Raw genomic sequence first — 12,652 nt, 5'->3', positions numbered from 1 at the left:
TCTGTCACCACATGGATCATATTTGGCCTTTTATATCCGTGGCCTTTAGATAATGCCCCCATCAGCCAGATGGCACAAATCTACAGTCTGACTCTAAAGTTCTCAACACTTAAGAATTCTAAACATGTTTCTAGCTTTTATTGATTTGCTATGGGAGAATTATGTGATGTGTGGAGAGTCTGAATTTATTTTATGACCGTCATGGTGCCAACACAGAAGCAGCAACAGTAGAGATACAAGTATTGCCAAGGCTTTTAACACAAACTGCATTTTCCTTAGCACATTGACTTGTAACTTTATTTTGATTTCACTTTAAAATGTCGCCATTTGTAAACTTGAATTTTAAATTATTTTGATTAAAAGCACAGCCGTTTTTATTATATTGTAGATATTGCATATTATTTTATACCCACAGACAGGCGTGCAAAGTCATGCTCACTTGTGTCCTTGTGGTGTGAGGGTCTCCATCTGTTCATCTACATTATGAATGTATTAATTTGTTGAAAACAGGAATGTTTTTTTTTTGTTTTTTTTTTGCGTGCGTGTATATGTTTCCCATAGTCTCACACAGCTTAAACTTTATTAAAAAGAAACATTTTCTTCAGGACACAAACAGTTACAAATGTTTTCAGAGTCTGTATTCATAAAATGATAGATTTCTATTAGAATTTGCATAAATGAGATTTTTGTGGGTACCCTGCAATGTCATAATTAAAATGTAATGAAGATGATTTGTACCGATTACACTGGAGCACATTTTTAAAGCATAAATGTTAATTGCCTTGCCTTAATTCACTATTCTTGGGTATGTAGTATGGAAATTTTGGAAGGAGACATTGTTTTTGCCATACATCTCCATGACATTTCAATTCCACTGCAACAGAAAATCATACATGTTGTTTGTTCAAAACTGTTTTTTGTACTCTAAATCATAGCATAATTTGCCTACACTAAGTTAGCTTGTTTTGCCATTCTTTTCTGCCATGGGCAGTGTTTTCTGATATTACATGGTGCCTTTTGTGAGAGATTTAATGTTTTGTGCACTGCAAGGTCATGTTAGAGATCTGTTTATGTAAATATGTTTTGCGCTAAAATATTCATTATCAATTTTAAGGTGGCAAATGGGATTTTTCAAGCCTTTTATTATCATTCAAGCTGCCCTGTTCAGACATCTGGGTATGTGAGGTGTCCAACTTGAATAGGAAAAAGTGCAATGATCTGTCCTTTACTTCGAAAAAGACTGAAAGAGCTCATGAATTTGTTTTGCTTTGTCAGGAATACCTCTCTTGTAATCACATTAACAGAGAAAAAATATTTTTCATGTGTGATATAGCAGTTTGTTCTTTCAAACACATGCAGGTCATCTATTCCATTTATTATTATGTCTAAAAATGTTTCATTACCAAACAACCGAGGGGGAAAAGAGTTAGTGACTGGTTTGTATGTCAGTTTTACATGATTGTCAGGGAGTGTTTTGCCTTTTAGACCTTTTAGTAAACAGCAAAGTGTTTTTTTTTATTTATTTTTTATTGCCACTTATCACCGCAATTTGTTAAAATCGGTCCATTTTAGTAACCCTCCTCTGAAAGTTTGTGCATTAAATAATATTTGATTGTATCATGTATAGAGGAACAATTCGGAGAGAACAATCCTATAGTTTATGCTTTATGAGCCACACAAGGCCTCTGAGGTGCAAAGTTGTACTGTTTGTCTCAGACTCAATAGATTTCAGTCCTTTTCAGTTTCGATTATCCAAGTTTTTTTTTCCTTTTACATGTTGGTCTCTTTTATTTATTTTTGGTTTATTTATTGATCTTCTTATGTCGAATCCTGGAACTCACTTTTTTTTTTTTGGAGACTGTCTTTTTGTAAGGTCAGATTTTAAGTGCTGAAGAATTTATATACCAAAGGCCACCTCTCTAGTCAAGTGCAATGAAAATAACACACTCTTAATTTTGAATATGTGAATTTAACAGGGATTAAAAAGGCAGAGGTTGACAGATGAACAGTATTTTTTCTGTTTTGTAAAAAGTATATTTTGTGTGATTCTAATTTAAAACTCACTTTTAATATTATATTACTGTGAAGTCCTTCCTCAGTGTTACACTTGATGTAAATAATGAATAAAGAAACTGTTGAAACATTGGTTTGAGAGTTTATTTTCTAGTTTTATTATTATTTAATCGTTTCATTATTTTATTACTAAAGCTTGCTGTGGTGTGACAAACTTATACTTTATCAAGTAATGAACCTTAACTGAAATATTTGTAAAACCTTGCCAAACCCATATTTCTCATTTTCATTTAGTTTAACTTGAATTGAAATAATTAAAACTAAAACTGAAATAAAAAATTAACTAAATCTGTGTAGACAATATATTTAAAAACACAAGAACTAAACATTTTAAAAGTATACATATAAAAACAATATATAGTATACTACAATATATATAACTGATACTAAAATAATAGTGTAATATTCACATGCAGATCGTACGGCCACATATTAAGAGATTGTGACCTAAATTCTTGATTGTGAAGGTAAAACATTCATGTTTGATATATAATAATAGATATTTAGAATTAAATTAATATAGCAATTTTATTTTATTATTATTATATTTCTTAGCATACAGATTACATATATTTCACTCTATTGTAATGTAAAAAATCTAAATGGCAAAATATTTTTTTTCTGTGCTCCAGCAGGTTGTGCAGTTATTCAATCTCTCCACTAACAAGCTTTGGTGAATAGGAGGCGCTATTGGACAAACGCATCCCTCCGTTTCCCCGCGGCACGGCAGAGGCGCATTGTGTGTCGGAAATGGGAAAACCCTGAGCCGTGAGTTTGTCGCTGCTGGCTTCACTGGAGTGTAGAGAGTTACACGACGGCAGAGAGTGGGAAGAACAAGCAACCCTGGAATTTTAAGCAGCGGAGACGTTAGTTTTTTCGCTATGAGTTGGGGAACGGATCTTTGGGTAAGCGCACTTTTCCCATTCCTTGCTCCTTGTGGCCTTTTGTTCACTAACAAACAACTCGGTTTTTGGCTTGACTTCAGGAAAGGTGTCCTAGTCAGGCTGCCTGTGTATTCTCGGTCTGTCCTGCTGGTTTACACAAACACCTTTACCGCCAGAAACAATGCCAGAGTTTGATACATTACAACGTTTAGCTTTTAGAATGTATCAAGTTTTAAATGTATCACGCGAGACGTTTCGTTTAATTCTACTGACATTCCAAATCAAACACAGTCTAAAGGTTTCACACCCAGTTTCGATGACTAAGAAGCGGGGAGAGTATCACCATTTATTATCTCGTTTCCTAGCATACAACCGATACAATATCGTATATGTATTATTAATTTAAGACCAACAACAGTTTGTCCCAGCTGTATCTAGAATCTGTTTCTATTGTTGCTTATTTGGTGACAGAGACAATGCAGATGATGATGCGCTGTAAAAGAGTAACCTGAGATCAAATCTTCTAATGTGGATATTTGTTGGCTAGATTTAATTTATTTTTATATACGGGTTCCATTGACAACGCTTCTGTAGTTTGATCTCACATCTTTTATTGTCTGGGCTTCGAGTCTGCCATGTTGTTGACAAAAACTCGCATTTTAAATAATTAAAAATGCATCGTTTCGGCATAAGATGAACTATTGAGAGACAATGAAGCCCGTCGAGTGTGTGTGGGTCTGTTACAGGGGTGTTGCCCTTCAGATTGGGCTACTGGACAAAAAGCACAGGATGTGTGAGGCATTGCTTGAAATATCCCATGCATCCTTCTGTTTTTTGAGGTTTATATCTTAAACCTAGATGATTATTTTTACTTTAACTTTAATTGCTATGCATGGAATTACCAGTTTTGTGATTGCTCATGCATATTAATAACTGTAGTTACTTTTTTGTGAGTGAGTTTGTTTCTGGTTTCTTATGACACTGTAACTTGACTCATAATGATACAGATTTTAAATGGTTTTGTTAAGATTGGGTAAAGTTTGTTTTATTGTTATTATTAATTTGAATAGTGTTAGGGTTCCTGTTGGTAACATAGTAGCTGGTTTCTAACTGGTTCAAGATCCGGCTTGACCATCTTAAACTCTTATGACCAGCTGGTAACTGTTTTGTTGCTGCTCTAAGATGGTCTGTCTGCTTGGACCATCTAAAGACCACCTAGAATCCCAACACTCTTCAAAACGTAGGCTAACTACCATCTTATGCTTGAAAATCCATATTATTTATGGATTTTATAAATCCTAAATCTTGTAATTAAGACATTAATACACAAAAGAAAAAAAAGACTTTCCAGCACTTTAAATTACCAGAAAATTATACTGTCAACTGAACATGTGGCTTGTTAGATTGAACAAATTCCAACTTTTATGTGTGACTGGATGTTTGGTGTTGGACATTCGATACTGTATGTTTGGCTTGAATTGGCTGTCTTAATTTCCTGTACCATAAATCCCTGCTGTGAAATATGGCATATCCTCTTTTGTAGCTTGTATTCATCTGTAATCCTGTGGCAAATCCCTTTGTGCATGGAACATGCTGAATAATCATGTTTGTCTGCCTGTCTCATGGTGAACGTCTTTTTAACCATAAAATGTGGAAGTATTTTCCATCCGTAGCCTTGGCTCTGATGAATGAAATGCCATTCTATCCTTTAAACGCATGTGCACTTTTCATCATGGTTATCCTCAAATGCACTCTGCGTTAGATCCATTTGTGCCCTATTAAGAGTCATGTAAACTCAATTAAGATGTTTAATGCCGCTCATTATGTCAAGTGTTGATTTTGATTCAAAATTAGTGGTGTAACGTCTGGGGTGTGATTGGTTCACACCTTTCAGAATTACCCAATTGTAACACATAACAAGAAAACGCCTTATGCACAAGACAACTTGTTAGTTATGAATGTCCTAGAGCAGTGCTTTCCAAACCTGTCCTGGAGGACCCCCTGCCCTGCACATTTTGTATGTGCAGTCTCTCTCTACTAACGAGCTGATGAGTGGAATCAGGTGTGTTGGATAAGGGAGACATACAAAAGGTGCAGGGCAGCGGGGCCTCCAGGACAGGTTTGGGAAGTACTGTCCTAGAGGATATTAGTGTGACATTTTTGTTTTGCAGATCTGTTATTCGTGCAAAGTGCACTTGAGCTGTGAGGGCTGCATGGACTTTAATCAAATCAAGAACAAAGAGCTTGATTGAAACTTAATCACACATTGCTCAGCTGAGCAAGGAAAGCTGACATTTAAACTGTTATTATAAAAGGTTCCTTGAGATTGTTGCATCTCCTAATGTTATTTATTTGTTTAAAGTCTGTATGATGGTCTCAGAGGAGCCAGTCCAGAGTTCTAATGTTTTGTAGTCAGTGTGTGGATGGAACTGTTAGTGTGTGCTGTTAAATGAATTCGCTTACAGGGCTTGGATGTGGTGATTCAGTCTTGTAGAGAAGACTGGTTAGACCTGTTACATTGCTTGCAAGGCTTGGATAGTAATTGTTCAATCCAACACACGTTTTATGTGTTGTAGTGTTTTGGGTTTCGGAAATTAATTGAATTGGGCAATGTCAGCCAGCAAGTGAGTAGATGAAAAGGCTTCCTTGTTCTTTGAACGCCAGGATGCCTGTAGCCTCATCATTTTAATATATTTTAATGTAATTTATACATTTTCATCAGACATTATGCCAGTCTTCAGTTCAGTGTTACACAATGCTTCAGTAATTATTCTAATATGACCGTGATGCCTTTTTTATGATAATTTGATTAATAGAAAGCTCTGAAGAATAGCATTTATTTGAAAAAAAAAAAAAATTTGTAACATTATAAATGCCTTTATTGTCACTTTGATAAATTTGATGCATCCATGCTGAAGATAACGGAATAAAAAAAAGTTCTGACCCCAAATTTTTGAACAGTAGTGTAGCCTATGTGTAATAAAATATTGATAACTATAAAAGTTTTGCTCATGAAGATGCATATGCATGATGCATTTGATATTTTTTTCTCTAGTCTTGAATAAACTGATAGATTTATAATCTTTCAGTAAGAAAGAACGTTTTGTTGGCTGTGAAGCATAACCATGTAAGATTGTGAATGTAATTGCACTATTTTTTTTACAGTTATCAAAGGAAGCATTTATTTACTGAAATATAAGGACTTAAATCATGAGGGAATCTGCTGACAGAATTTGTTCTTTCTCCCTGATCTAAGATCGTACACACTTCTTGTAAACTGTCATGTCAAGATTTGACTGAGAATCTTGTTAAACATCAGCTTAAAAAGCAACTTCTGTCTTCAGCCCCTGCAGTGACCCAAGACAAAAGGCTCCTGTCAAGATGGTTCAGTTAAAGGTTATCTGTAGGACTTGAAGGCTGCTTTCTGTTTTTGACTGGTCAAGCTTTTGACAACCTGACTTTGTGTTTTTACAAATAGCTACAAAACAACCACATTAGCGCTGTTAGTTCCAGCATTTGAACACTGAAATCAGGCAATTGTACATTCAAAACAGGCTCATTCAAGTAAGCTTATGTGATTTGAGCCAGTAAAATGCCAGTATTTACTCACCCACATGTCCGTTCCAAACCTGCTGTTACTGTTTTATTTAATATTTATGCAGCTTTTTCCGTGACAGTTCATAAGTGACCATGGCTGTCAAGCATCAAAAGACACCATAAAAATGCAATGTAGTCTACTTTTTTTTTGTATAATCAATATAATTGTTATTGGTACAGGTCAAACTTTAATTATGTACTGATTATTGACCATGTTCGACTGATTCCACAAATGACATCATACAAGTTTGGAATGATTTGAGGGTGAGTAATTGACGGTTTTCATTTTTAACTCATTCATTTAAGAATTTGAGAAGTATCACTTTATTGTGGACAGAATTATATATGGACATTATTATATAATTAAAGATGCATCTACAAAGAGTCTGATGATTTTTCTACCCCTGTGGGATAGACAATAAATTTGATTAACATTAAATCCTTTGACCACCAGTAAGCTCTTTCTTGAACTATTTCCTTTTATTACTTGGTTCTTTAAATTGTATTTTTAGAGTGGTGTATAGGTGTTTTTCAAAGTCGTTTACTGATGTTTTTCTTCACTATGCACAGCTTCACAGTTGAGGTGTGCAGAATTGCTGGGAGCTGGTAAGCTGGGATACCTGGAGTTCAGTCAGATGAGACTCTGCCAGGTCATTATGACCGAGTGCCAAGACTGCTGTCGCTGCCATTATACCAGGAGATCTATAGACATAGACACATGCTCTGAACATAGTCGTGGGAAAGAGTAGGTCAGGAAACAATTTGCTTAAACCTTTGACCCCGACATTTAGTATTTCATGCCAGGGCTTTCCAAAGTTTATTGGCATGTGTGAGTAATGCTTTGCTTACATATTACATGTGTCTGTGGTGAGAGAACCAGTTTGTGCTTTCGTTGTCACTGACCCAATTTTAACAGAATGAATGCTGATCGTGAATTGATAACTTTCTGTTTTACTGCCTTTCATAGTGTGATTTATAAAGATCCTTATTCAGTTTTTGTGTCCGGTGTCATTGATGTTTTGAATGTTTGGTAATTGGCCCCTTTTCCCAACATTATTTTTGGAGTTTTATGCAGTTTTATTTTCTGTTGTTCCTGCCGTAATCAAATCTCTTAAAGTCATTTCACAGTATCCTTCTTAAACACAAGTGTTCATTTTTGGTTGCAGAGTGAATATCCGCACACAAACGGATCTTTGTAGTAAATGAAGCCCGCTCTTGGCTCTCTCTTCAGCCCCTGGTGCTTTCTGAAAGACCAACAGCTGGGAGCAAATGTCCATCCATAATCATACAACAAAGATTAATTTAGTTTTGAGGTCAATGTTATCGTAACCAAGGGTGCGTAGCTTATTTTTCTGCAGGAGTCAACTAATTGGGACATCAAACTTTGGGCTACAACCATTTTTTTTTCACACAGCCAATATTTATGGAGCATGACTCACACAAACAAGTTTTATGCTCCTTGGCCTGGAAACCGGAGTTTGAAAAACCGGCAGAACGTCCTGTGATCTTCCTTTATGATGGCAGTCCAAACATAACTGTACTCTGAAGCTCTGCTTTGTCCTTTGCCATAGATTGGTGGCCTCATCAGAAGCAATTAGCCCAGGTTGTAAACCTACATTGAATACGTCAAACCTACACTGAGGTAGGTTTGCCTCAATGTAGGTTGTACGGTAAACCTACATTGAATTTGCTACATTGAACATGGCAAATCGGACCATGCCGCCATTTTTCTCACACCGGAATACAGACAAAGGCTCGTTCAGGATCCTCCGGTGCAGAGAGTACTGACGCTGGTCCTGCCACTCAGAGGCTTTGTTGTAGGCGGCTCTTGATGACTGGGACATGTTCCGGGCGAGTTCTTCCGACGTCAGCGAGTTCACGGATGTAGCATTAAGCTTTGTAAACACGCTAACCGAGCAAGCTACAGAAACAATAACGATAAGGACATTCTCCAACCAGAAACCGTGGGTGGACATTACCATCCGTGCTGCGGTTAACACACGCACTGCCGCTTACATGTTATGAGCGAGTACAAAGCATCGTGCTATGCTCACTGTCCTTGGAGCAGACCTGACTTACATTTCACTGCTGGTTATACTCTGAATAATTGTGTATGTGACGAATAAAAATCTTGAATCTTGAATACGTGGTGCCACTAGGCTCCACTGTTTTGGGTAAACAGGGCGACTTTTGGTCCCAGATCCTGAATCATTGTGCCCGAACCATGAAGCATTTCTAAATGGCTATAGGGATCATTTCGTCCTAGGAGTTTTCAGCAGTCACTTGTCACATGATGTCTGAGCCATTAATATCAAATTTACATAAGTGGGGGATTCTCTTTTTAAACCCTCTTACTCACTCCCTTTAGAGGAATAAATTCTGTCATTTTAGTCACCCTTATGTTATTCGAAACCTGTATGCGGTCTTGTTTAAATGGAACACAATGGTCTTTCTTGAAGAATCCTCACTTATGTAAATGTAAAATGTTGACGACAATTTTTTTTTTGTTTTAATGCCATTTTTTTCCTGTACTTTTCCCCTGAGGGTCTCTGGACCCTGGATTTGAAAACCTGTATGTTAAATTAGAGTAAACAAGCATTAAACCCTCATCCTGTACTGCTACGTGCAGCAAATGATCTTCTCTTGCCTTTATCCACTACTTTCAAAGGATTTTTATGATTCTAGGAGCTACTTTGGAAAAGGTGTCATAAATTCAGCTCAAATCCATTACATTATAGCTCTGTTACATAAGAGACACTTCAAAACAAGATGCCACCCCTGCACATACTTTTTTAATAATTCATAAACTCAAGACCTAAGCATTTGGAATTAATTGTTTGCAGCTCTTGAATGGAAAATGAATTCAGCTTTTGCATAGGCAAGCTTGATGAGAATTGGCTAGAAACTGTGTATTGAGGGTAACCGAGTTCATTGTTCACAGACAGCTTCTTTCACATTTACAGGGCCCCTCAGTCCCCTGACAAATCACACAGGCCTGTTTACAGAAAGAGAGAGAGAAAACACAGGGAACCAGACTGGTCGTTTTGTCGTCTCTCACCTTTTGTTGGATGACATGCGTTGCGTTTTTTTATGGCCTGTGGAAATGATTCTGGGGCCGTGAGACTGTTGCTTGGAATTGTCAGAATGCACTGGAAATGTGCATTTTTTTTACTTAGATTTGTACAATAGGGACAATTTAACAGGTTTTTTCACACGGGATGGCATGGTGTATCAAAACAGCTTGACATTGTTTCTCGTTTCTAACTAGTGAATTGTGGATTTGCATAGGAGAGAAGCGGTTTCCAGGGTAATCCAATACAATTTATGCGTCTCCCAGCACAGTACGCTAAGTTGGCTCTGTGCTGAAATGCACAGCTCAAGCATCTTTTGTTTTTAATCTAGTTATGCAAGTCAGGTAGCAACTCATTAATCCGTGAGTCTTAACCTGACTGAACATCTTGGCTCCATGTGTGAAGCTTGGATTAAACTCACACACTGTTAAACAGTCTGGACAAACGTGGCATGATGGAAGTGCCTGCTGTCTTGAAGTTAATCATTAAAACGAGATCTATGAGCAAATAGTTAAAGGCCTGCCCTTATAGATTATACAAGGTGAACATTAGGGCTTGCTGGGAGCTTTAGGAGAACATGTATGTTAAATATCAAATATGACATCGTATATGCATAATAGATTTTAGCTACATGCTATTCATGATGAAATAGCATTCTGTCATCCTGTCATTCATGATATATGAAAAGACCTAAATGAAGCCAAATGCGTTTCGCATGACTGACAGCGCAATTAAAGCACATCCTGTATCATTTTGGAGACTTTGTTCCAGAGCTGCCCATGTAGGCAGCATTTTAAAGCATCGTAGCACAGTTGCAAAGGTTTACTATTAAGATGCATTCTTTTGGCTCATATATTGTTTGTAGAAAAGCCAATCCCAGAGGAATGTTGATTAAATATATAATTTAAAATTGAAAGGTATGGGAAGTCAAAATGGAGTATAATCCAAAATGTTTGTGGTATTTATTTAATGCCTATAGTATAGTGGTGTTAGCCAGTTTACGGTGGATTTCACATGAACAGCATGATATTTGTGATGCTAAAATATTTGATAAACAAATGTATGCGGCTTGAAGTTTGTAGAACTTTATCAGTGCCCATTGAGAGTGACATTTCAGTTCTGTGGGAAGATGCAGAAAGATGCGGGGTTATGCAAATCTACTTATTTCAGTCAGAATCCCTCGAAGAGTGACGAGAGAGCAAGACATCTCCTGGGTGTTGGAATAAAGCCATTCTATTAAGCTGGAGGGGTGTATGTTTGCGTTTTAGCTGTGGTAGGTGTGCTTTTATCTGTGTAATCGGGGTCATTTTCATACAGGAAGACAGACAGACGTTTGGGGGATGGGGTCTTAATTCTTAGGCTTGCACATGATAGCATTCATGCACTTTGTGAAGACCCTCCAGAAGTTTCTAAATCATAATGATGCACTCAAACATGGCTTCTAATGATTTCCAAATGATCTCCCCCTGCGACAGCCCTGCACTGTAACTGAAAAAAAATGAACCCCACTATTTTTTAATTGATTCGCATCAAGTTCTATTGAAATAGCTGTTCGTATGTTGCCTAATTGACTTTTACTTCTGGAATGAAAATGTTTTTCGATAACCGTAAACTAACGATGGTATCTTTTTGTACGAGGCATTTTCATGTTTTCCTTTTTGCATTGGGGTTGAAGAGAAATAGAAATAAAATAAATAGACATGGCGATACTGTACCAGTATTGGCCAGTATTCATATTCACATTCACAAAAAAACAAAAACAACATGGATAAATGTTATCAGATATTTTTTATCTGATTTAACAGGTTCCTGTTTTAAGGACGGTTTCAACAGTTGTAAACTACAATAACAATCAGAAGTTCAGTTTGATATTTATGTGAATGTGATGGAAGTGTAGATTCAAATTTTTGATGTCAGATTTTACTTGAGGGGAAAAAAGAAAAGCATTTCTATGTTGCACGTTTTGTGAACCATCTATTTATTTATTTTACTTATTTGTTAGTCATTTTTTATTTGTTTATTTATTCAATCGCATATATCGGAAACAGGTTTTTATGGAAGACATTTTATATCTTGCATTTATTTATTGGGAATTGCATTTATATCTCTCAATTCTGAGTTATTTTCTCTTGCATTTGGGAGTTTATATCACACAATACTGAGAGAAAAAGTCAGAACTGCCAGTTTATATCTTGCAGTTTTGACTTCATTTCTCAGAATTGTGAGTTTATGTCATGCACTTCTGAGAAAAAATGTCAGAATTGTGAGAGAAAATGCAATAATTTTTTTATTCAGTGGTGGAAATGGGCTTCCAAAGTTTTTTCAGAGAGCTGTGGAATAAATATTTATAATTCCAGCTATAGTACAAATAATTATCAGCTTTTAGTTTCAGCTAAAAGTCTATATTATTGAATCCCTTGATTTGAAGAATTTAACCAAAATTTAAGCCCTTTGTATGCTCAGTTTTGCAGTTTATGAATTGTTGTTTGATGTTTCAACTGTCTTAGAGTCAAGCTGGTTGTATTGTTAATCATTTTGTAATTTGGAGGTAAAAAAGGATTCCTTTTCCAGTCTTTCTTTATTCACCTCACAGTTTTGCATATTATGTTTGGACAGGCTAAAATGAGTTGGGCAGGAGGCCTGAATATCCTGGAGTGCTCTTGCTTTGCTAGCAGCACGCTAGTGCTAAAGCAGCCTGCAGCTATAACTGTCCAACACAGAATTGTGTGGGGCACAGGAATCCATGATTTGCTGAAACATGACTACAGAAAAACATATCCTTTTGAAAACTTCTCTGCAATGCAAGTACAGTTCATTTGGCAGGTGCTAACAAGTGAATAGGTAAATGTTGTCCTCTCTTTTGTCCTTTAAATCCAGTATAAAGAGCTAACAAAGGGCAAAACCAAGTCCTGTTTCAGACATCATTGGGGCCTCGGTGGTTTAACACTTTTTCATGACAAACCCGAACCTCCATGTGAAGCCCCTCATAGTCTGGTGCATCCATTCTGCTTGCTTCAACCTAGTGAT

At 36.6% G+C, this 12,652-nt stretch overlaps 1 protein-coding gene across 3 annotated transcripts in view; it reads left to right on the top strand.

Moving 5' to 3' along the window:
- The first annotated feature begins 2,765 nt into the window (after positions 1–2,765).
- The window catches only part of LOC306847857 (formin-binding protein 1-like), a 40,794-nt gene continuing 30,907 nt past the window's right edge, over positions 2,766–12,652 (top strand). For 2 of the 3 annotated variants that reach the window (XM_079382052.1, XM_079382050.1), the window contains exon 1: positions 2,813–2,978. In XM_079382052.1, coding sequence (XP_079238178.1) covers positions 2,955–2,978 — 24 coding nt within the window. In that variant the 5' untranslated portion in view covers positions 2,813–2,954. Of the gene's footprint in view, positions 2,979–12,652 lie in introns of all 3 variants that reach the window. The other variant, XM_079382051.1, reaches the window with a different exon arrangement.

The sequence above is a fragment of the Barbus barbus genome (assembly GCF_936440315.1).
Source record: "Barbus barbus genome assembly, chromosome: 28".
NCBI classification, from domain to species: Eukaryota; Metazoa; Chordata; class Actinopteri; order Cypriniformes; family Cyprinidae; genus Barbus; species Barbus barbus.
Note: the sequence above shows the minus strand (reverse complement) of the source record. Positions and strands in the feature narration are given on the sequence as shown.